General features: G+C 39.6%; 1 protein-coding gene and 1 pseudogene across 3 annotated transcripts in view; both read left to right on the top strand.

Annotated features, from left to right (window-relative positions):
* Nucleotides 1–24: 24 nt before the first annotated feature.
* The window catches only part of Gnptab (N-acetylglucosamine-1-phosphate transferase subunits alpha and beta), a 78,783-nt gene continuing 52,406 nt past the window's right edge, over nucleotides 25–26,401 (top strand). For 2 of the 3 annotated variants that reach the window (XM_015482854.2, XM_048803087.1), the window contains exons 1-2: nucleotides 25–337; nucleotides 22,598–22,683. In XM_015482854.2, the coding sequence (XP_015338340.1) occupies nucleotides 221–337; nucleotides 22,598–22,683 (203 nt within the window). In that variant the 5' untranslated portion in view covers nucleotides 25–220. The remainder of the gene's footprint in view (nucleotides 338–22,597; nucleotides 22,684–26,401) is intronic. The other variant, XM_048803092.1, reaches the window with a different exon arrangement.
* On the top strand, nucleotides 348–12,776 carry LOC125616819 (annotated as a pseudogene).

The following is a 26,401-nucleotide window of genomic DNA, read 5'->3' on the forward strand; positions in this document are numbered from 1 at the left end:
GTCCGCCTCCGCTGCGCGGAGGGCGTGGGCTCCCGGCTCCCGGAAGCGGCTGCCGCGGCGCCTAGCCCAGCGGGCGTCAGTCCTCCGAGGCTGCAATGCGCGGCGCCGGGAGGCTGTGACCTGAGCGCGGCGGCCCAGCCGGGGCCCCTGAATGGCGGCTCGTTGAGACGGCGGAGGCGGCTCTGGCTCCTCCGGGCGTGGCGTGGCGGCGGCCGGGGTGATGCTGCTCAAGCTCTTGCAGAGACAGACCTATACCTGCCTGTCCCACAGGTATGGGCTCTACGTCTGTTTCGTGGGCGTCGTTGTCACCATCGTCTCCGCCTTCCAGTTCGGAGAGGTGAGTAGCGGCGCTGCCAGAGCCTGCGGACGCGCTCGGCACCCGGCTCCCTGCCCTGCCGAGCCCCAGGCGCCCGCGCCCCGCGCGTCTCCCATCCGCCCTGCAGCCCCGGGACCGGCCCCACGCCTGCGGTTCCCCGAGGCAGCCAGAGCTCGCATCTCCTCCCCGGCACGTGCTCAGCGTCTAGGGTCGATATCTGTCCAACCCACAGTGTCGGGGAAAGACGCTGAGTCCCCTTCCTTCAGGTACCGTCGCCAGGGTCCTCCTGTCATTTGGCGCCCTCCCTCAGGCCTTGCCCTCCCTATTGAAGCTCTTTCCCCTAGAGTTTCTTTTCCCGTTTCCTTGGCGCTCCTAAATCCTCCTTCCCGGCCTCTTCTTCAATTTCCCTCCCTTGTTGCCACCCTACTAATCTTGTCACCTTTGACAAAGCACTTTATTTTCTTCATCTCTCTGTTAATCCCATTTCTTCCTATATCTCAAAACTTTTGTTCCAGAAACCTGTTTTATTTCATGTGAATTTGCAACGGGGAAAAGGTACTGGCCCCAAATTCAAAGGACTTAGCTGTGAGAATATTTATTTTTATTTTATTTTACTTTTTCACGTTTGCTTTCTTATTTTGGACAGCAGTATGTCAGCTGATGCCTGGAGGCCCTCATGGTAGCTGTGCTCACCCTGATGTTAAAGATCTATTGGCTACTTCAAAGGCCTCTCCAGCTGAGAATAGGGCCCCTGTCATGTGGCCGGGACTGGGTAACTTGGACTCCTGCCCCAGATCTCTTGGTAGCCACACAGGCCCTTGGGTCATGGGATATGGTAATAATTTAAATCACATAAACCCAGCCTTTCCTGATCTGCTCTCAGTTACTGTGCAATAAGTAGTTCAGTTAGACTGTCAAGTTCAGAGGATCCAGGCAACAGGTGTGGGAGCCAGCAACACCCGTGTTCAGTGGGTTTTGTGCCCATTTGGATGTATACTTTAACCGTTTTCTGGATTGAAATAATCCTTTGATTTAGACTTAATAGTTATTTCATTTAATAACGATTGTATTGCTTAATACAGTGTTCTTTGTGGGGGCCTTTTTATTTTTTCCTTTTTGCCTCCTGAATGCTAAGCCACACCACCAGCCCCAATAGAGTATTTTTTTTCCCATCTAAAACAAGTGTACGGAAACTATGAATAGGTAAGCATTGAGACAGCATGTATATGTGACTATAGAGAACACCACTTTTGGCAACAGAAAAATTATATTGTCAGGTGGTTTAAAATTGATTTACTTGTCTTAACTTTTTTTTTTTTTTTGGTTAGAAGATTGCAAAAGGTTTTAAAATTAACATAGTGTTTTTTAGAAATGCCACATACACATTTGCTTAAAATATACCCATTCTGGATTATTAGCTCCATAAGAAAAGATGCCGTGTAAATAACTGTTAACAGTAGCTCAAATGTATTGTCAGATACTGCCAGTATATGCAGACCATTTGTTTAATGTCTGGCTGAATTATATGCATGCTTCCAAGTGTGTACTTTCAGTATGTATTTCTAGAAACTACCGAGAGAGAGAGAGAGAGAGAGAGAGAGAGAGAGAGAGAGAAAAGCCTCATAGATAAGAATGAGAGAGCCCTAGACTTGTAAGTGTAGAATATCTGCTTAATGTTATCTATCTGTTGACCTTTGTTTCATGTGTTATAACTTAATGTATCTATGCACAGGTAAGTGTCTCATAGCTTTTGGATGATCTGATTAATTTTAAGTTAGCTATCAAATCCCTTGCATTAAAAAAAGGTAACTTAAGCATACCAGTTGTTAGGATTTTTCATCTTTTATACCTTTTTTCTTTTTTCCTTTCATTCATTTATTCTGCCCCCCGCGCCCCCCCCCCAAAAAAAGACATTTGTCACTGTTTTGAAATGGCCAAAGACCTTAAAATTTAAACAGACCAGGCAAAGAACTTCAACAGGTGGCATGGAAAACAGGCAGCTGGCTGTGGTTAACTTGTACAGCACAGTAGAAAAGAGGAGATGCAGGATTAGGCAGATCTGGGTTTGAATGCTGGCTCCAGGTAATGAGGATCATGATAATAACTCACACTTTAACATAGGCCTTACCAGGTCATTTAATCCTCATACCAACCCTGTGACATGGGTACTATTATATACCCATTTTACAAGTGACGAAACAGAGGCATTTGCACAAGTTAATGCAGCTAATTCATGCCAGTGATGAGCTTCAAACTAAGGCAACTTGGCTCTGAGGCTGTTTACATTACTGTTTCTCAAACAGACCAGGATCCTTCTTGTCTAATCTGAAAAGAATATTTAAACTCTCTGAGCTTCCTCATCTTTAAAATGAAGGCAAGAATATCTTCCTTGCAGGGTAGATACTGAAGACAAGATCTGTGTGTAAAGAACCTTGAACAATTCATGGCATGTAACAGACCCTTATTAAATGGTAATAGCTACTGCTACTATTGGTTATTATTATCATCATGAATTATTTTATGTCTTCAGTCCTTATTTTGAAATATACCCTGAAAACAGAATGCTTTGATCATATAGTTAATAATACTGACTTATTAATAATTAATTATAATGGATTAAAGGAATAAGTTTATTGTTAACTATGAATTCATTATCTTAATTCCCTCTTAGTGTAAGAAGTATTGGTTGCTATGTTTTGAGAAGCCATTTGTATACTTACTCCAAATTTTATAATTGAGGGAGGGAAGTATATAAAAAGCATTAAAAAAAAATTTCCTGAAGTTGAGCTAAGTGTTTTCTAGAGAACCCTTGGGAACTCTGATAAAACAAAAGTAGAACTGGACCCAGAGGTGACACTCCACAGGATAGGCCCTGAGAATTGGGACTAATGGTCACAGAAGTACATTGCCTAGGGGTGAGGGTATCAGGGAGGAGCTTGTCTGTGGTAAACTCCTTGACTTAGGCAAGTCATGTGGCCTTTGGGAGCCTTAGTTTTCTCATTTACAAATGAGAGCACTAGATTGACTATGCTCTCAAGATCTTTTTTAGCTCAAAAATGTCTGATTTTAAATATTCATTCTATCTTAATTGCTATTATATATATTTTAAGATGTATTTTTGAGGTAAATAATTTACTTTGGGGTCATGATTTTTTAGTTGAATTATTTATATGCAAGTACACAATTTCTTATCAGAAACTTCTAGAAATATAACATTATAATTAAACCTCAGGGTTGTGGTTGTTGTTTTTTTTATAGTGAAATATATGAATATTCTCAGTGAGGAAAATACAATCTATAAATAGCCTTATGTCAGTTTCGGTCAAGTTTTGCCACAGACAGGTTCATGTTAGGTCAAGTTTCCCTATAAGGTCCAAAGCCATCTTTGGTGTGCAGGGCTTTTGGATTTCAGGATTGTGAATAAAGGATTATAGATACCCATGTACATGTACATCTATGTGCCTTTTGTGTGTATATATAAAATATGTCACTCCCTTATGTGAACTAAGTGTGGAAACAAATATCCCCAAACTGACTTTCATAAGGAGGTCAGATAGGTTCAAATAGAGTTTTCTCCTACCAGATAGTGCTTTTCCCCTGGCTTCTCTGCACCCTTTTGCTTGCCTCTTTTCTATCATCACTTTGGAATAATAAGATACTATCATTCAAGGGAAAAGAGGATTTAAAAACTGGGTATAGCTCAGGTTACATTTTGCCTCGGTGACTCATTTCTCACACTGGTCCAATTTCAAGAAAGAAAATAGTTATCATGTTTGTATTTGATTAGTTAATTCGTTAAACACACATTTTGAGCATGTTCTTGGTCCAACACAGCAAATAGATGAAGTGGAAAGAGATTTAGTCCAAGAGGGAACAGTCTGGCCTGATCCTAGCTCCAGCACAAACTGATTCTCAATGGTTCCCAAATTGAGTAACTCCCAGCTGCTTTGTTGGTTGGGATCTTCCATTATTATCTGTTTTATAATTTCTTTTTGGTGGAAAAAATTTATTGTTTAAAAAACTTGTGTTTAAAGTATTAGAGTAGATACCTAAGTCCCTCCCCCATTTTTGGTTTAATGTTCTGCAAGTATATATTTATTGGGTGCTTCACATTAAAAGCATAAACTCTATGTAATATTATGGCATTAGTGTTACTGAGAAAAATGCCAGGGCCCACTAAGCTTTTTTTTTTTTTTTTTTTTTTTTAAAGAACTCTTTCTTTGGGGGGATGTGGGAGGGATACACAGCCCAGCTAACTACCAAGCAGGGACCTTGTCTTATTCTCTGTTGCATTCTTAGCACCTAGAAAGTGATTGATCAAATAAATACCGGGTGGATGGATGGACATATGAATGAATGAATTTTGAACATTCTTAACCAACATCCTTTCAAGCTCATTCCCAGTAAAGATAAGTTTTCTACTGTGATTCAGAGTGTCTGTAGTCACCTTTTATTTTTCAAATATGATTGATCTGATTATAACTTGCTCATTTTCATGCTCTGGAACCATTCATGTTTTGGTAACTTTTTGAAAACTGGAGGCCTGCTGTTAGAATGTCCATAGTAGAGTGCAAGGCACTGTCAGAGATGTAGAGGCTTTGAGCTTCTATATCTTGAGCCTCTAGCTGAGATGAGGTGACAGATGCATGAGGACTGAGTAATGGTATAAAGGAGGAAGTAATTGAGTGCTTGAATAGGTTCACAGAAAGTGCTTAGAAAGGCAGCAGAAAAAGAAAATTTATGGGTTGAAACATCTTAGAGGAGGCTTAGAGACCTTTACAAGGTGGCACAAACTTTAGGGAGGCAAGACTATTTTAGGCAGTAAGAATATTTAGGAATAATTTGAGTATAGTTTGGTAATATCATAAAAGTTTATGACCTCTCTTACATTTTGAATTCCCAGTGGTTAAAAATTGTTCTTGGTGTAAATTAACAGTACTAGGTTGCAGGTGGCAGACCCAGTTCAGACCTGGCTTATTAAAAAAGGTGTGTTATTAGCTGGTATGATCAAGGATATAGTGCAAGTCTCTGGCAGAATTGGGATTGGGGATGCTCAAATGGTGTTGTCAGGAATCTCTTTTTGTCCTTTGTCCTGAGAAGTAAGCCAAAGTGGAACTGGTTCCACTTTGGTTTACTTCTCAGGCAGGCTTTTCCCATATGGGAGCAAAGATTGTTGCTGGCAACACCAGCTTCTATTCTGCCAGTTCAGTAACTGCAGCAGCAGGACAGTTTTCTTTCTCATTAGTTCCAGCTAGACCCAGAGCTGCCTGCCTAGCCCAGAGAGCAAGTGCCCTTCTTATACCCTTGTTACCACCTGGATCATCGCCAGAGCTAGGGGACTGGGCGAGGTAGACTCTCAGAACTGAACCACATGAGCTGAGGATGGCTTCCCACAGGATAATTACAAGGCAGTTACTAAAGAACAGGGCAACAGAAGTCCTAAACACTGGCTTGAGTTGAAAGCCATTTCCTTTTCCTGGCCTTAACACTGACATTAAGTCTGTGATAGTTGTTAGCCCTTTACCTTGTTGCAAAAGATGCAAAAATAGGTTGTTTCTATTTTTAATATCTTGTTAATTGATTCATGAAACTTGTATTCTCATATGGGTTTATTAATATGGAGTTTTGCTAAACACAGTTCATTGTGTCCTTGTAAATCTTTCAGTATTAAATCAATTCATAATTTAATATGGTGATTTGATAGTACCATTTGACCCGACTTCTTCTTAGAGGTCTAAATATTGTTCATTTTATTAATGAATTTTAGCATGTCGTGAGAGAAAAACTTGACTTTCTGCAGCATCTGGCACTCTGTGGGTCTGGAAATTTCCCCTCCAACTTTCTTCTGCAAGGCTATCCTCCTCACTCTGCCTTCATTCATTGTGCCCTCTCAGTCTTAAATGCTGGGATCTGTAAAGCTCCATACATACCTACCACTCTACCACTCTACCTTCTTATGACAGATGGTACACATTTATCATGGTCCTTTTTTCTCCTTGAGTCCAGACATAATTTCAGAATAATTTCTTTAACAGTCTGAGGTTCCTTCAACTTCTGAGAGCTCTTCAGAAGATGGTTAAAGAACTTGTCCAAAGGCTCAGTGATCCTTTCCTGATATTGGCCCCATTAGGCCGTAGAGCCTTCCTGAATGAAACCCTGAACAGTTGTGTTGTGTGGGGCAAGATTTTCTTATGGAAGAAGAATTGGTAAGTGACACACTGAGTAGGTACATTGCTAGTAGGCCCTCAGTTGGGCCTACAGCATCTGTTATATGTGTAGATTATACAAACTCCCGTGGTCACTTTAAATCACAAAGCATAATATCCCTTCAGCAGTTAGAGTGGTTACTCTCATGACATGGTGGAACTTAGAGCTTAGGTTGGCGCTTCTTGTCTCCCTAGCTGCGTGGTACAGGCAGGAAGCCTGCAGTTGAGGGGAGCACAGGTATATGGGGACAGAAAGAGACCTCTGCTGGTGCTTCTCTTTCTCAGTTACCTGTTTATGATCCTTCCTGTGAGTTCAGAAGGCAAAGAGGCGAGGTAGGAAAGTCCTTCCTAAACAGATATAGAGCTTTCTGGGATTTGTACTGACCAAGCTTGCTCCTCCTGAGGGAGTTCAAAGGGCATCCTAAGCGACCATACCCACCACCCTCACTGGGGCTAAATCTGTTGTAGTGACCACTTTTCACCTCAGAGCAGGTAGCCAGGTAGCCCTTCCTAGTTCTTAAGTGTGACACAAGCATGGTCCCAACTCCATGGACCTATAATGAGCTCTCTTGGTGATCCTGTTGAACTCTTAACTGGGCTTGGGTGGGGAGGAGTCATCAGGGAATAGGAGTCATGGGATAGGAGTCAGGGAATGCCTCTGATTCTGAAAAGCCTCTAATCTTCAGCCCTTGGACCTGTGATTGGGATGTTTTTCACCCTCCTGAGAGAACGTGGCATCTCGGTCCAGCACTTCCCTTTGGAATGTGATATCTTGTGTTTCTGTGCCTCAGAGGAAGCTTTTAGTTTTCCATGCCCAGCTTCTCAAGGCTACTACCAGTTAATTGAGCTTGCCTACGAGATGAAACTTGCCATTTCTGTACTGAGCATCCTGAACCAAGATGGATTCTCTCTTATCTTCAGGTCCCTGTGCCCAGCAGAGTGTCTGGCTTATTCATTCATTCAGTGAGTACATGTTTGTCAAGCTCTGAACCAGGCCCCTGGGGGTATAGCAGTGAAGGAAGCAGACATGGTTCCTGCTCATGAAGAAATTATATTCTGGTTGTACAGCCAGACAGTAAATGCTCCTTCATTACAGTTTTGGGAAATGATGCAGAGAAGTAGAGGGTATTGGGTGAGAGACTTGAAGTGAGAAGTTTTTTCTGGTGGCTGGGGTCAGGAGAGGCTGTTTTGGTTTTGTGAGCTTTACTCTAGAGGGTAGGAATTATTGAGGCAGAGGACAGGAGGCAGGTCTGCTCTAAGCAGTGGTTCTCAGCTGGCAGTGATTCTGCCCCTCTCCCCACCCTCAGGATATTTCACAATGTCTAGAGACATTTTTGATTGTCACAGTTGGGCATGGGATGGTATTAGTGCTACTGGCATTTAGTGAGCAGAAGCCAGGGATTCTGCTAATGCACAGCCCCCCAAGCAAAGAATTATCCAGCCTAAAATGTCAATTGTGCTGAGAAACTGTGCTCTTTTCCACAAGGAAATAATGTGAAGGCCTTGAAGTTGGGGTACATTTGAGAAGGTAAATGAAGGCCGTTGTGTCTAAAGGTTGAAAGCAAGGCAAGGTGGTTCTAAGGTGGAGTGCATTTGGTGGTGCCCTTTTCCTAGCACCTGGTAGATTAAGATTTTTAGGACTTCAGTGTTGGTCCAAGAACAATGGATACCAATAAAGGTTATTTTCACTAGCATTTAATAGATAGAACCCAGAATACCACCAAATTTTCTGTGATGCATAGGACAACCCCCACAACAATGATCAGGCCCCAAATATTGATGGTGCTCAAGTTAGGAAATCATGAATCAAAGAGCCAAGAATGGCTGCCAGGTAGTCTACAGGAGCCCTGTACTAGGCTGGTGGAAAGACATAGAAAGAGGAGAGATTTGCAAGGCTTAGTAGGCCCAGACATCTTGTGTATGTTTGCCAGACACATCACTAACATCCTGAGATACAAAAGTAAACAAAATAGACAAGTTCATTTGTTCTCCTAGACCCTAACTATAGGTGCTCAGTGGGTGTTTGTTGAATGAATACTTAGGGGCATCAAAATTTGTTTTGTTCACTAATTGTGATGTAGCCTAATGAGGAAAGATGTATTAAATGAGGTGTCTAATGTGTACAAGACACCTTGCAAAGTGTCTCATGGAAGATGTTGAGTAAATGCTAATTAGGTGCCATATGTCCCCTCTCAGGAGTGTTTTCCTGGTCATGATGCTCATGAAGACAGAAGTCAGGGACCTACCCTCTGGGCTGATGCCCACCTGGTGATCTTTCCCTAGAGATAGCAAAAAACCCCAAAAAAACCCCCACAATATATTTGATGTGACAACAGAGGAGGCAAGTGCTTGATGAATTTAATATAGCTTGCACTTTATAATTACACTGTAGACTTTCTCTCTCATTTCTTCTAAAATGTAACCTATATAACTAATGGATGATATATATTCACAATATATCTTTTTATATTTATCCAAGCTTGGAATAATTTGTTCCCATCTTGTGATCCAGATGCAGTATCTTTAGCAGGTGATTAGTCAGCCTGTGTATGATTCATATGTGCACTAAATTAAACAGGAAAAAAGTGATCTTCAGAAGTGTTACAGACTTGATTGTCACAGCTGTGATGCATAATCAAGTCACACTTATGCAGGGTGAAATGTATTCTGTGGTCAGACTAAAAGTCACATGGCTCACTTTAAAATTACTTTCTAAAATTGTTTATTATTTTAGGATTCTAGTTTATCCTTTCCCCTTGATAAATCCCCCCCCCCATTACCTCTTTCCTTCAATTTCATTTTTTCCTTCCATTAATTCCAAAGTCATAAATCTTTACCAGGGCTTCAGAATCTGCTCATAAAAGAATCTACAACAAAGATTTATGGAGGCGTTTACTCTGAGCCAGGTTCTCTGTTTCAAACTAGAGACACAGTTTCTTTCTGGTTTTGAAAAAATCTCAATCCAGGCAGGGAGATGGGCAAGCAAATGATTAAATGAAGTGTCTAATGCGTACAAGACACCTGACAAAATGCATTGTGGGACAACAGCAGGGATGAGAGGATGAATAAATTCAGTAGCTTGAACGATGATGTCAGTGGGGACCGTGATCAGAATGTAGAAAACAGCACACAGAAAAATGGTAGAAATAAAAATGGAATGAGACAAGAGAGCAGCAGCAGAGATGGGTGACTGACCCTGGACCAGCAGAGCATCCTCTGCAGTACAAACATTTTCTGGTTGCTTCAGGAAGACTCCAAGCTATCCCACCAGCTCAAGAAGCTGTGAACAGAACATGAAACAGATCTGTATCTATGCTTCTGTGGAGCAGTTGTGGAGGCTTTACAGTCACATGGTATGTCCTGGGGACCTGACAGGCACAGTGACTTCCATCTCTTCAAAGAAGGAATGAAACACATGTGGGAGGTTAATGCAAATAAAAATGTTGATAAGCAGATTATTTTTTGCAGAAGAGCTTGGCCTCCTGTAGCTGGGAGAATCTCCTTCCTGCCCTGTTCGGAGAACAGTTCTTAGTTTGGGAGAAGGTCTATGGGGCTGTGATCTCTGTCCACTTCTAGGTGGTATTGTTTCAATATGGAATAACACTGCCAGTGACCAAGCAGCCACAGCCTGAATCCATGATGTGCTTCAGTATGTGCGTAGCCCACCACCCAACACCATTATGTACTACAAAGCACACCAGAAGCATCAAAATCCCAGGCAGGCTTGGGTCCCAAAGTCTTCTTTTTCAAAACCTCCAGAAGCTGTGTCAAGCATGACATGACCCTCTTTCTGTCTAGATGACACCATCATTGAAGTCTCTTATTTTTTTGGCATGCTCCCTGGAAGATCCTTCTGTTTTGAACGAGAGGAATTGGAAGAGCATTTTATGCTTTCAGAATGGACTGACACACATAGCAACTATAGTAATAGCTGAGATCACTTAATGATGCTAATCTTGAAAAAATTGTGATAAATGAAGTTGAAGAGAGAGAGACTTGGGTGCCAGGCAATCTTTCTCTGATGGAGTGACATCTGTGCTTGTTCTGAAAGGAGATGGCTAGGAAGGAAATAGGATTTTTTGGTTTTTTCCTTTTAAAGTGAAAGATACCATGGGTGTAAAGGTGTATATGAGACATTATCACCTGAAGAACTTCAGGGTTTTGGGGGTGGTAAAGAACTGAAGCTGGAGAGGCAGGTGGGGGCCAACTTAGGACTTGCTTATTGGATGCTGCTAAGGAATTCGGTTGCATCCTGAAGGAAATGGGACCATCAAAGGATTTAAAGCAAGGGAGTGATAAAATCAAATCTCTGCTTAGAACAATTATCTTAGAAGTAATATGGAAGATGAATTGCAATGGAAGAGAACTGGTAGCCACTGTCACCACTCACACTCTTGCTCTATTCTGTTCTCCACACTACAACCAGAGCACATTTTAAAAACTGAGTCAGATTACTTCATGCCTGTTGCATATAGTAGAAAATCTAGACCTTTTCCAATGGACTGCATAAGGACCTAAGTGTGCCACCTGCCCCTTCTGAGCAACCTGTATTATGTAACCTCTGTGCATCATGTAACTTTCCACAAAAATGTTCCATAACAAGTAACTAAAATTTGCTGTCTTAAAGCAGGAGCAACAAATTAAGGCTATTTTTGTGTGGCCTGTAATTAATCTAAGAATGATTTTTACATTTGATATGGTTTCAAAATTTTTTTAAAAAATAGTATTTCACAGAAATATAAGAATTTTATGAAATTCAAATATCAGTGAACATAAATTTTGTTGGAACTCAGCCATGGCAGTTTGTGTATCTGTTGTCTGTAGCTAATTCACATTTTGCACAATGGTAGAATTGAATAGTTGGGGCAGAAACCATGTTGACCTATAAAGTCTAAGATGTTTACTGTTTTGCCCTCAGAAAAAAATTGCCAGCTCCTGACTTAAAATGGCAATTATTTGTTCCCTAGGATGTGCAGCTCAGAGGCAGTCAACCCATCAGTGTGATCAGGGTGGGTTGGTTGGCTCCATGCCATGTCCCTCTTCCTCCTGGGACCAGTGGGCCAGCCTGGGCTGACTTTCTCACAGAAGATCAGGGAAATACTTGCCAAGGCTCAGGCACACCGCTGGTGCAGTCACCTTGTTTTTGATCCTTGAACACATTTCGCTTGTCCTGACTTGGGAGCTTTGCACTTGTTGTTGCATCAGCCCATAGAGAGCTCTGTCCCAGGTCATCCCTTAACAAGCTCTTGCCGTTAGGTAGTTCTCAGCTCAGTAACACCTATCATCTGGAACGGATTTGAAATTGTATGTGGATATGTATGTTTTCTTACTTCATGTCTTAATTTCTCTGCGTTACATTTTAGAGGTAAGCTCTGTGGGAGTGGAGGCTTTTCTTTCTTATTTATTCACCTTTGTATCTTCAGCTTCTGGAAGCCTAGAATCTCCTAGAAGTAAGCTGAGTGTGGAAATATTTTTTCATACTGTCTAAATATGGAAAGGTCACATGTGGTGAGAAGTTTCTAAATTTGAATGTAAAAGAAGAGATGTGAGTTTACTTTGTGTGTGTATGTGTATGAAATTTTAGTAGACTTTATATTTTAGAGCAATTTTAAAATACAGAGAATTCCCATATACCCTCTCTCCCCCAGCAGTCTTCTTTATTTTTAACCTCTTCCAGCAGAGTGGTATACTTGTTAAAATTGATAAACCAATATTGGTACACTTTTTATTAGCTTAATTATTTTAAGATTCATTCTTTGGGTTGTATGGTTCTACGGGTTTGACAAAAATATAGATAAGTCATATATCTGCCATTACAGTGTCATGCAGAATAGTTTCTCTGTCCTGCTGTGGCCCTGCCCTATGCTCTACCTGTGCATGATTCCTTCCTCTTCCCTTCCCCCAGCAATCTTGTTACTGTGTGTACAGTTGTTCCTTTTCCAGAATGTCATTTAGTCGGAATCATATAGTATGTAGTCTATCCAAATGGACTTCTTTTACCTATTTCTTTTGGTTTCCTCCTTGTTTTTTTATGACTTGATAATTCATTTCTTTTTGTCCCTGGATAATGATCCATCGTATGGGTGTACCAGTTTGCTTAGCTATTCACTTATTGGTGGACATCTCAATTGCTTCCAATTTTTGGCAATTATGAATAAAGCTGCTATAAACATTTGTGGGCAGGTTTTTGTGTAGACATAATTTTTCAGGATTGGGTAAATACCTGCTGAATAACCCGGAATCCTGTGGTAGGCCTAGGTTTAGCATTGTAAATACTGTCAAACTCTTCTGAAGTAGCTATACACCATTTGTATTTGCATCAACAACGAATGGGAGTTCCTGTTGTTCCACATTTTCACCAGATGACAGTGTTTTGGATTTTGGCTTTTCTGTTAGGTGTGAGTAGGATCTCGGTTTAATTTGTAATTCTCTAATGACATATGATGTCAAATATCATTTCATATGCTTATTTGCCATCTGTATATCATCTTTAGTGAAGTGTCTTCAGATATTTTTTCTCATTTTTTTAATTGGATTGTTTTCTTATTGTTGAATTTTCAGAGTTTCTTACATATTTTGACACCAGTTGTTTCTCAGATATGTGTTTTTTACAAATATTATCTCCTGATCTGTGGCTTATCTTTTCATTTACCTCAGGAGAGGTGCTAACCTAGATGTTATAGTATTTTTTAAATTTCAAATTTCAGCTATTCATGCTGGTATATAGGAAAGCAGTTGACTTTTGTATGTTAATTTTTTATTTTGAAACCTTACTATAATTGCTTATTAGCCTCAGGAAACTTAGTAATTCATTGGGATTTTCTTAATAGACAATCACTTCATCTATAAACAAAGGCAGTTTTATTTTTTTCTTCTCAATTCTGTTTACCTTTTATTGCCTTGTCTTGTCTTACTGAATTACCTGGGACTTCCCTGTATGATGTTAAATAGGCATGATTAAATTCCATGCTTGTCTTGTTTCCAGTCTTAGGGAGAGAGTATGTCATTTCTCATCATTATGACATTAGTTATAATTTTTTTTGTGGATATCCTTTTTTATTTGAAGAAATTTTCTTCTATTCCAGTTGCTGAGGGTTTGTTTTAATCATAAATGTATGTTAGATTGTCAAAAGCTTTTTTGTACATTTATTGGTCTGATCATACAATTTTTCATCTTTAACCTATAGATGTAGAAGATTATGTTAATTGATTTTTGAATGTTGTACCAGACTTGCATAAATCCCACTTGTTCATGGTATATAATTCTTTATATATACTGCTGGATTTTATTTGATAATATTTTATTGAGGATTTCCACATCTGTGGTCATGAGAGTTATTGGTGTATGATTTTGCTCTTTAGTAAAATCCTGGCATTGGTTTGGTAGTAGGGTGATGCTGGCCTCATAGCATGGGCTAGGAAGTCTTCCCTTTGCTTTAGTTTTCTGGAACAGATTGTAGAGAATTGGTATCATTTTTTTCCCTTAAGTGTTTGGTAGAATTCACCATTGAAACCATGTGGACGTGGTGGTGTCCCCTGCACTCTTTAGATGGTTATTAATTATTGACTCAAATTCTTTAATAAACATAGGCCTATTCAAATTATCTATTTCTCCTTATGTGAGTTTTGGTGGATTGTAACTTTCAAGGAACTGGTCCATTTCATTGACCCATTTCAACCCTGTGGGTACAGAGGTGTTGATAGTCTTCCTTTATTCTTTTGAGAAGAAAGTATTATAATGATTTATTTATGTTTCTTTAAATTATTGTGGTAAAACACATATATCATAAAATTTGACATTTTAACTGGTTTTAAGTGTGTAACTCAGTGGCATTAATTACACTTACAATGTGTACAACCATCACTGCCTGTTTCCAAAACTTTTTCATTACCTGAAACAGAAACTGTAACCATTAAGAAATAACTTCTTTCTATCCCTCCCTGGAGCTCCTGTACCTCCTTCTACCATTCTGTCTCTGGGTTTGTCTGCTCTGGACACTTTATGTAATAGAATTGTTTAATATTTTTTGTTGTTCTGGCAGATTCTGCTTGCTTTTCTATGTTTCTGTGGAGAAAGAAAGAGTAGAGCTGACTGTCGCACCATTACACTGACATCTATGCCTCCAGACTGATATTTTGGTTGTTATTTTTTTTACGTAATATTTTATCACCTTATCCCTTAATTAGTCCATAATTCTTCACAAAGGAAGAAACTGTTATGATGGTTACTCTGTTGTCAGACTCAAAAATAGTGACACATCATGTTTATGAGTTGACTGATTTAAGCCTTAAATATTTAACTATTATTTGAAAACATAACTTTTAGTAGTTTTATAATGCTTATGTAAAGGTGCCATAATTTATTTACTCAGTTTCCTAATTTAATTTTATATCATTTTCATTTTTATAAATAGTGATGGTGATTTTATCCTACTTACAGAGTTTCTGAGTGAAACTATGATGATTTTCTTATCATGTGTTTCTGTTAATAGAATTAATCAGAGCAAAAGAACATGAACATGAACATTTCTTAGGTCCTTTGGTGTCCATATTGTTAATAATGACCTTGTAGCTATTATGTTAAAAAATACAACATTCTTTCCACCTAATTTATGACTTTCCAGCATTTCATATTCATAAAAGGTATATTTTTTAATATGCCTTTCATGGTATATTTTTTAAATGTTTTATCTAGGTAATAGTATGCAATGAAATTCTTTTGTTAATGAAGCTAAATACAATAAATATCACAAACAAATTGTATAAAATTTTATTTCATTAACTTTTTCTTTTTTAGAAAAAAAACTTTTTTAGAAAATTATTGTGATAGCATATTTGACTTGCTGATTAATGTCAAAGATGGAAGAGGATTAGTAGATAATGCTTAATGCTTAGGAGATATATAATTTATTTATTTTTGCAGTGCTGGGGATTGAACCCAAGGCCTAGAAGCTGAGCAAGTGTTCAATCCCTGAGCCACACCCCTATCCCAAATCTCAGAATCTTTAAGATACCTTGTTTTTTCTTTGCTTTTGAAAACTAAACAATAAATGTCCCTTCATCATTTTACACAAATAAATGATTAATTTGCAATAGGGGCATTAGCTGTGTGAGGACCTGAGTCCTGATTTCCACTTCATGCTACTTACTCAAACACTAATTCATCTCAAAAGCACTCTTCTAGACCCTAGACCACGTCTACCTTTTTTGAATTCTTTGTGGCATTAGACAACACATATTTGTTAAAAAGTTTTTGTAAAGAGCATGAAGTGGAAATCGGGACTCAGTTCCTCACACAGCTGTTTCTTTCTAATCATATTTGATTAAAGAAGTAGGTTTTCCCGGGGCTGGGGATGTGGCTCAAGTGGTAGCGCGCTCGCCTGGCATGCGTGCGGCCCGGGTTCGATCCTCAGCACCACATACAAAACAAACATGTTGTATCCGCCGATAACTAAAAAATAAATATTAAAATTCTCTCTCTCTCTCTCTCTCTCTCTCTCTCTCTCTCTCTCTCTCTTTAAAAAAAAAAAAGAAGTAGGTTTTCCCAAAACAAAGTAGCTAAGTGCAGTAGAACACAAGTTAAAAATAAAAAAACTGACCCATTTCATGTTAGGAGTTGAATGGTTATTAACCTGAGTGTGGTGGTGCACACCTGGAATCTCAGTAACTCTTGGGAGTCTAAAGCAGAAGCATTCCAAGTTCAAGGTCATCCGGGGCAACTTAGCAAGACCCTGTCTACAAATAAAAAATAAAAGGGGCTAGGAATGTGGTTCAGTAGTAAAGTTCCCTGGTTCAATCCCCAGTACCAAGAAAAAACAAAAACACAACCAATAAACTACTGCAAAAAACACTACCATTGGGGCGATTTCTCCTCTTCACATAAACTAAAGGAACTGATCCAAATCCAAGACTTTCTTTTAGTGACTCTTAATATAAAACAAATTTTGTTTTCAGAAATTGGGAAGACTGTGTTGTGATCTAGGAACACTAAACTTTTGATCAGCAACATAGGAAATACCATCAGAGTTACTTAGCATTCTTACTGCTTATAATTGAAGACACCTGACTTCTTGAATTTCATAGGGCAGCATGCTACATTTCTGCTGTACTAAAAAGTTGAGAAAATGTGCTTTTACTAGGAGACAATTTTATATGCTTGTATAGGTCTAGGCCTGCTGTTAACTCTGTAATTCTATCCTTTATCATAACTATTTTGAAATGGATCTGAAAGAAAGAAGTTCTAGAGAGAAACTTTTGTAAAGTGGTGAGCTGTTCCAAAATGTTTGCCTTATCAAACCAGTAGGCTTTTGTCCATTTATTCTGAGAGTGGTTGTTGATTTTGTGCCAGGCACTAAGGTTCTTGGAATAAAAGTAAAAAATCAAGTTCTTGTCTTTGAGTTGCTCTCAGGAGCAGAGAGATATTTTGTTTTTTTAATTCATGAGTAAAAATTGGACCCATTAGGTACCACATAATGATGACCATGTTTACATCACATAAAAGCTTAGACAAACATTTAAATAATGATATCTTAAATTACACTGTAGCATTGTAAATGCTGCTTTTAAGAGGTGAACAGTTAAGTATTTTACTTATGACAATAGTCTGGTAAAGCAAATGATATTAATATTTTACAAAAGGAGAAAGTAAGACTAGAGAAGTTCTCCAGGTTTATATTACTGATAAGTATGGGGTTTAAATTCATATCTTCTGATGTAAATCTTGTGATCTTTGCATTGTATACCAGCCCCACCCCCCCTTTTTTGTGGTATTGGGGATCAAACCCAAGGCCTCACACATGTGAAGCATGCTCTCTACCACTGAGCTACACCATCAGCCCAATTCTCCTAATAATTTTACCCCTCTTTTTTTTTTTTTAACCAGAAATTCTTTAATACCAAGAATTACAAGGCTTGTGTATCATTCACCATTAATCTACCATGGCATGCACTTCATTCTGATCAGAAAAATCTTAAAAAAAAAAAAAAAAAAAAAAGCATGTCCTAGTTTTAGAATTTTAAAAAGTTTTTATCTGGGAGTTTCAGCAAGTGTGTGTGCTGAGGGAAAACATAAATTCATGTGACATTTATAAACACGCTAGAGCGGCAGTTCTGGGTCATTGAGTAACTGGTGTGTCAGATAAACACTTCGGCTGCGGATTTGGTTGAATGGCTGCATTCATACATGTGCATTTGACAAAGCTAGCTCTGTGAATAAGTGTCAGAGGAGCAGCGTGGGTGTGAGAGGGCGACACAGAGTTCAGCCTTGCCATTTGGTAGCTACACACTTGGGAGTGTCACCACCGGAAAGCGAGCTTACTACCTTCCTCACAGCAGGCAATTGGTGTAGGAATTCAGTGGCACGGAGCACCTGGCTTGATAGATTGGGTACAGGTATGCATGTGCCCTTTTTCTGTTGTCAGGAAATTAAGACTGACTTTGGCTGCCATTTAGTAAAACTGACCAACCACTGATGCTGAATGCCATGATGATTCCAATGGAAGCTTGAAAGTGAGAAATATTATTAACGGGTAGAAGAAACTAGCTTTAGATGATATTTGTAATTCTTTATCAATAATACCTTATTTATGTGATACTTCTGAACATATTTTCATAAGTAGTTCATTGAGTCTCCAGTTTTATCAAGAATCACCTTAGTAGCAGAAAAAAGTAAGTACTCTGAGGAAAATAATTTAGAGAGGAGGTATCTGGGGGAAGAGCTCTAGGTGGCAAGTAGGAGAGATTTTTGAGGGCCAACATTGTATTTATAAAAAAGAAAAAAAAAGTCTCATCAATTTCCTTTTTTTTTGTACCAGAAATTAATTGAACCCACATCTCCAGCACTTATGTTTTTTGTTTTTTTTTCTTTTCTTTTTGAAACACAGTATTTTAAATTGCTTAGGCCTTGCTAAGGTGCTGAGGCTGGCTTTGAACTTGCGATCCTCCTGCCTCAGCCTCTGGAGCCACTGGGATTACACAATTTCTTTTTTCTTTTTTTTATTGCATATAGTTTGTGTGGTCTTGGGTGCTGGGGATTGAACCCAGTGCATGCTAGGCAAGTGCTTAACCACAGAGCTACATCCTCAGCCTTCTTTAGTTTTTTATTTCAAGACAGGGTCTGGCCAGGTTGTCTCTGTTGGCTTCAAACTTGTAATCATCCTGCTTCAGCCTGGGATTATAGGTGTGTGCCATCACACCTGGTTTTCCATACAAGTTTTATGTTTGCATTCCTATCAGTATAATGTTTTAAATGACTTGCCTTTATAATGATGGTTCTGGAAGATATGTTTTGTTTATCCCAGACTTCTAGTGTTCCCCACATATTTCTCATGCCCTTTATTCTTCCATTTTTCTGAGAATCTCTGTCCTGTAGCACCATAGAAATCTAATGAAACAGACACTGTACCCAGTTTGTAGTTAAGAAAATTGAGACCCGAACACTTGTGGCCTGCCTGAGGCTACCCAGCTACCAAGGAGGAGAACTGGAGATGTCTATACTCCTGTTTTAATCAGATTTTTCTCTGCTGCAACTAAAAGACCCAACCATAACAATTTTATGTTATGGTTGGGTCTTTTAGTTAGAATAAGTTCTGAAGATCTATTTTACATTTTTAGAGGATGAATACTTTATTTGAGAGTTCTCAGTTTCAGAGGTCTTAGTCCATAGAAGACTGGCTCCATTCCTTGGGGCTTGAGGTGAGGCAGAATATCATGGTGGAAGAGTGTGGCAGAGGGAAACAGCTCACATCGTGATTAGGAAGCAGAGAGAGAGAGACTTCATTCTCCAGATACAAAATATATACCTAGTAGCCATGCCCCCATTGAACCATTTCCTCTAGCCACACCCCACTTGCCTATCAGGCAAGTAATCCTATCAGGGATTAATTCACTGGTTGGGTTAAGGCTATAACCCAATCATTTTTCCTCCAAACCTTGCATTGTCTCACATATGAGCTTTTGGGGACACTACATACAAACCATAACAACTCCCAAATCCAGTCTGCTCTTACATGCCTCCAGCTTAAACCAGGGAACATTTTACTAAGAAGCTGATAGATGGTGAATTTTTTGATTACATTTGGGTGACAGCTAGAATTGTAAGTACTTCTGTACCCTCAAACAGCTTATAACTTAACTAATCTAAGAAAATGCTAATATGGGAGAAAAGATAAGCAACAATGAGAAATCTAAATAGGGCAAGAAATGTTATAAGGTAGTGGGTGACTGACCACCAAGTCCACAATAGAGGTCACTCAGAGTTCTGTGAAGGCAGCATTTAGATTGGCCTGAGGAATACGGAATTGTTTTTCTAATACTCCAAAGCACTTTATAGATGGTGAGATTAATTTATCTGAGGAGGAAGAACAATATGGTAACATAAAGCAGATCAGCATTCTTGGCCCTTTATGAATCGGCCCTCTCTGATACCTTCTACTTATCTTCCAGGCAATGCACCAGCCAAGAACACTTTCATTAAGTTTAGCTTTTTGTGGTTTGTTTTAGAAAAATAATAGGCTGGTGGTCCTTTTGCAAAGTGCATAGAGATACTGATGGGAAATCACTTCTGTTTGTACTTATTACATTGATAGAAATTGATGTAATTGTATTATTGAAAATAGGTACACATATAAGCAAAGTAGATAGCATTTATAGCTGTGGGTTTGCTGTTACACGTGATACCAAAGGTAGCACTCATTCCCTCTCTTCTAGGAATTTGCAGTCCTGCTGGAGAGACCAGTGATTTGCATGTGTAACCTCAAGTTTGCTGTAACAGAAATGAGGCCCTCAAGTCCTATTAGCTCTCATCCTCACTATGCCTGTTCCTCCCCTGTGCTTAAATGACTCCACTGTACATTTATTGACTTGGACTAGAAATTCTGGAAACCTGGCATTCACCATTAATTCTCTTCTTCACTCTTTCATCCAGTCTGGTAGCAAATCCCTCCGGCATACCTCCGTCCCCAGTGGCAGACTCTCCTTTATACTTTAAGACCCTGCAAATGTTGCTTCTTCTAGGTAGTCTTTCTTGGTTTTCCTAGGAGGCCCACACTTCTCCAATGTGGCTATAGCCAGCAATAAACTTCTCCATTAAAAAGTGACTGTAGGAAAATAGTGAGATGTTGGCCAGAGGACACAAAGCTTCAGTTAGAATAAGTTCTGAAGATCTATTTTACAGCATAGTGACTGTAGTTAATAGTAATATGTACTTAAAAATTGCTGGGAAAGTAGATCATTTTTTCCTAAAAGAAAAAAAAAGTAAGTATGTGAGATGGTAGATTTATTAATTAGTTTGATTTAATTATTTCACCACATAGAACAAAACACCATGTTATACACCATAAATATATAGTTTTTTTTTTTTTTTTGCCAATCATACATTAATGAAGCTGGGAGAAGCAGTTGACTATAGTTCCTTAAAATCAGGAAATTTAGCTTATTTCTCCTTGCAAACCCTACACTGAGGCACTTTAGACTCAGTAAATGTTTTTACATTTATCAAATGAGAGAATTATTAATTCATGGTACTTATGAAGCATCCCAGGGATGCCAGGCTGGAAAGGCAGGCAGAGGTCAGGTCTTGAAGAATCTAAAGACCATAAAAAGAGGTGAGCGAAGTGTAGCAGGGCACATGGTCCCCCTGTAGCCAACTGTGGGCAGGTGACTAGGTTCTGGTCAAGGAAAACACGTGGTAGGTGCTCCTCAAAGGTGGGCATGTCTTTCCCCTCTTTCCTCTCTGCTGGCTTGAGTGAAATCCAGAGACTTCTTCCCTAGTCCCACTCCATGTAACAGGGTCATATCCTAGGGAGGGAGGTCTAGAAGCTGGAAGAAGCCTTAGCAGAAAGGAGAGCATTCCAGGAAGAGGCACAGAATGAAAGGACACAGTATTTTTAAAGACTAGAGAGAGAAACTGGCCTGGGAAAGGAGCCCCCAGAGTGATAAAAGGAAAACCAAGAAAGTGTTTCAAAAAAAAAGGAGGAATTGGGCAGTCACTAAGAATTGAGTACACTAGAAACTCAGCAGATGTCACTAGATTTGACAACATGGGGACTTTGATAAGGCCACTTGAATGGTGAAAGCAGAAGTGGTTTTGGAGTGGGCTGAGGGGATAGAAGAGTAGAGATGTCTTTGAAAGGAACAGAGAACTTGGGGTAGCTGGAAGGGGTGTGGAGTGAAGGAAAGGTTTTCCAGAGGTGCTGAAAATGGTTAAGTGGCAGCAGACAGAATCCTATTGAGAGGAAAAGAAAGGAACAGGGTCCTGAGAACGTGGGAATTGATGAGGCCCAGAGCAAATGGACAAAGAGAGGGTGTTTGGGAGGAGGGGCACTTTCTCTGTGGTAAACGGGGACATGTGCAGGTAGATTATAGGTCTGGGGTGCAGGCATGAGGGAGCTTTCATCTGTAGCTTTACATCTCCTGAGGTACCCAATAAGGCCGTCAGCTGGTTTCTCATAGGTTAAAAAAAGGTCGTCAATCTCTAGGTCTTCTCAGTCCCTGCTCTTTCAGCCTGTCTTTTAACATGTGGTGAGAAGACTTTTTCCCACACTTCAGATGGATCCTGTGACTGAGTTAAATGTCTTTGGTGCCCCAGCTTCCCAAGGCACAGCAGGCACATCACAGTCAGGGCCCAGCTTCCTCTCCCAGCCCCATTTCTCTCCAGGTGACTACCCGTGCTCTAGACAGAGCCACCCCACAGTTGCCCTCAACCTTCGCTTGCTCTTTCTCCTCCTAGAACTTGCTCTTCAGCTGGCTGGTATTGTCTGTCCCTTTCTTACCACCTGGGGAATTTGTTCAAGTCCCAGTTCAAATGTCCCATCCATTTAAACCTATTTGGTTCCCCTACCCCATCCCAAGCACAGTGAAACCCTAAATCTTTTAGGCAGTCCAGGTGCAGGAACTGTGGTGACTTACTCACCTGGATCTGTTACCGTGTCTGGTACTGGGTTAGGCACTAAGTACATAAATGAATTTCATTTGCTGTTTATTTTCCTTTAACAATTCTTAGTGTGATTAAATGAAGGTTATGTGATTTTAGTTTTTGATGCAAAGGAAGCATTATCCTTTTTCTTTTTTATTCCAGGTGGTTCTGGAATGGAGCCGGGATCAGTACCACGTCCTGTTTGATTCCTATAGAGACAATATTGCTGGGAAGTCCTTTCAGAAACGGTGAGAAGAGACCCATTTTGGAGAGTATCTGTCTTTGGACTTAGATGATGAGTCATAAAATCATTCATGTTTTAAATATGGTGGTTGAAGGGGTCTTTCCAAGTTGTAGATATGGTTTCAAGAATACAGTATGCTCTGGAGTTCACCACATTTTATGGGAGAAATCTGATTCCCAAAGAATAATCCTGCCTTGCAGTGTGAGTACGCCAATTGCAGGATCTCATTTTCTCTTGCCCCAGTTCTGTGAGGTTAAGGGAATTTCCACTTCCTGTAGGATGAGGAAGTCAGTTGCCTACTTGCAGCCAGCATGAGTTCTGGCCAGCTGCTGACAGGCTCTGTCAATCAGCGCTGTGGTGACCTCCAAGGCTGGGTCTGTCTTGAGTCTTCCCTCCTCTGGCCAGGCTTCTTGGTGCAGCTGCTCTGGAACACTGCCTTCACCCTTTCTTGTCCTTGGGGAATAGTTTTCTCCCTCACAAGACAGAGCTCAGAATGGAAGCAGTTTCTCAGCACCCTTTTTCCTTCCATGCAGATAAAATGGATCTCTTATTTCCTTTTCCTTTTTAGACACACGTCATTTATATTGTTTTATATCGTAAAAGCAATATGTCTGTCTGAAAACAGTTCAAACAATACAGAAAAAATAAAAATTGAAGGTCTCTCATTGTCCCATTCCCAGTTTTTTCTTACCCAAAAGAACTACTGGTTTTTGTTTTGTTTTGTTTGGGTGTTTTTTGTAGGATTCAGTGTGAGAACAAACCCACGGCTTCTACGTGAACAACCACTGAGCGACAATCCAAGCCCTTTCATACTTTTATTTTTATTTTGAGACAGTGTCTCACTAAGTTGCCCTGGCTGGCATCAAACTTTTAATCCTTCTGCCTCAAGTAGCTGGGCTCATAGGCACGCACCACCATGCTTGGCTGGAACTACTGTTAATGAATTTTTGTTTTGGATTCTTCTTTGATTACTATTCTAATTTTAAGAGAATTCTCTCTGTTTTTATTCATTTTTATGCAGTATCTATTGACTCTCCTCTTTATTGTAATGGTGTACAGTTAATCACTATTGGGTAAGGACAGGAGGTGGCCAAAACAAACTGAGTAGCTAACAAAAGTTGTTAATCCCACAAGACCTTGGTCTAAATGTCAGAGACCATAACTGGAAAGTTCTCTGGGATCAGGCTCCCTGTTTTTCCCAAAGGATAGGTTTCATAAATCATTTTCTCTCTTCTCACTGAGTCAGAAAACCTAATTAAATTATAGGTAATACTTCATATCAATTCATGCGCATTCACAGTAGTTTGTGAATTTCTGAGTACCTCTAGACTGCATCACCAATTTGAGCCCCCTTCCCCCTGTTTAGAGGCACTTCCTTGTCCCTCCATTCACTTGTTATAAATGCTTATGTGGTTTCTATCAAATAAATAATTTAAAAAATAACCACTAAATACTGTATATTAATCAAGCATTACTAAAGTTCTGAGTGTCTCAAGAAGGAAAGGCAAGGGGTCTCCTCAAGTTGACCTAACGCTTTACTCTTGGCTTTAGTCTTTAATGCACCCTAGGTTGAATGGCATCCCCTCGATAAAGATTGCATCTCTGAGACTTACCCAGTTATAGACACTTGAGTTGTTCATTTGCCATTAATGGTCCAATAGGGGAGGTAGGTTGTAAGCAAGTATCTAGTGAAGTAGGGAAACTACATCTTTTCCATTAGGTTCTTTAAAATAGCAGTTTTCAAAGAGCTGGGGGTCTCCAAGACCCGCAGGGATTCTTTGAAATTAAAATTTTCTATAAGAGCTGTTACTTGGCCTTTATTTTAAAATTAATTTTTACAGTGTTGAGCTATACACTAATGGTATAAAGGCAATGGTGGGTAAAATTGCTCACACTTAATATGTCATTGTATTTTTTATCACCACATATATGTAGAGAGTAGAAAAAAAGCTAGTTTCATTTGAAAATACTTATGACAAAGCAGTAAAAATTATGAACCCAATTATATCTTGACCTTTGAGTGCATATTTTTTTTTTTTTTTTTTTTAGTTTTCGGCAGACACAACATCTTTGTATGTGGTGCTGAGAATCGAACCCGGGCCGCACGCATGCCAGGCAAGCGCGCTACCACTTGAGCCACATCCCCAGCCCCTGAGTGCATATTTTTTTAAAGGTTTTTTAAAATTGTAGATGGACACAATACTTTTATTATATTTGTTTATCTTTATGTGGCGCCGGGGAATCGAACCCAGTGCCTCACACACTCTAGGCAAGTGCTCTACCACTGAGCCACAACCCCAACCCCTGAGTGCATATATTTTTATTACTACACACATAAGCTGTGTGGTGATTGACTTGAAGGAAGTCCCTTGTGTGATATTTGAGTTGCTCAACTTGCTGTCCACTCCCTGAACATTATTGTTACTTGAAAGGACAAAAAAACAGTGTGATTCCTCAAATATGGTTATTTTTATTTATTTATTTATTTTGTACCAGTGACTGAACCCAGAGGGGCTTTATATCCCTAAACACATCCCCCGCTCTTTTTATATTTTATTTAGAGACAGGGTCTCACTAAGTTGCTTAGGGCCTCGCTAAGTTGCTGAGGCTGGCTTTGAACTTTTCTTTTTTTTTTTTTATTTTATTGATTGTTCAAAACATTACAAAGCTCTTGATATATCATATTTCATACATTTGATTCAAGTGGGTTATGAACTCCCATTTTTATCCTGTATACAGATTGCAGAACCACATAGGTTACACATCCACGTTTTTACATATTGCCATACTAGTGACTATTGTATTCTGCTATCTTTCCTATCCTCTGCTATCCCCCCTCCCCTCCCCTCCCATCTTCTCTCTCTACCCCATCTACTGTAATTCATTTCTCCCTCTTGATTTTTTTTCCCTTTCCCCTCACATCCTCTTATATGTATTTTTGTATAACAATGAGGGTCTCCTTCCATTTCCATGCAATTTCCCTTCTCTCTCCCTTTCCCTCCCACCTCTCGTCCCTGTTTAATGTTAATCTTTTTCTCATGCTCTTCCTCCCTGCTCTGTTTTTAGTTGCTCTCCTTATATCAAAGAAGACAATTGGCATTTGTCTTTTAGGGATTGGCTAGCTTCACTTAGCATAATCTGCTCTAATGCCATCTATTTCCCTGCAAATTCCATGATTTTGTCATTTTTTAGTGCTGAGTAATACTCCATTGTGTATAAATGCCACATTTTTTTAATCCATTCATCTATTGAAGGGCCTCTAAGTTGGTTCCACAGTCTAGCTATTGTGAATTGTGCTGCTATGAACAATCGATGTAGCAGTATCCCTATAGTACGCTCTTTTAAGGTCTTCAGGGAATAGTCCGAGAAGGGCAATAGCTGGGTCAAATGGTGGTTCCATTCCCAGCTTTCCCAGGAATCTCCATACTGCTTTCCAAATTGGTCGCACCAATTTGCAGTCCCACCAGCAATGTACAAGTGTACCCTTTCCCCCACATCCTCGCCAGCACTTGTTGTTGTTTGACTTCATACTGGCTGCCAATCTTACTGGAGTGAGATGGTATCTTAGGGTGGTTTTGATTTGCATTTCTCTGACTGCTAGAGATGGTGAGCATTTTTTCATGTACTTGTTGATTGATTGTATGTTGTCCTCTGAGAAGTGTCTATTCAGGTCCTTGGCCCATTTGTTGATTGGGTTATTTGTTTTCTTATTGCTTAATTTT

This window comes from Marmota marmota, unplaced genomic scaffold, assembly GCF_001458135.2.
Source record: "Marmota marmota marmota unplaced genomic scaffold, marMar, whole genome shotgun sequence".
NCBI classification, from domain to species: Eukaryota; Metazoa; Chordata; class Mammalia; order Rodentia; family Sciuridae; genus Marmota; species Marmota marmota.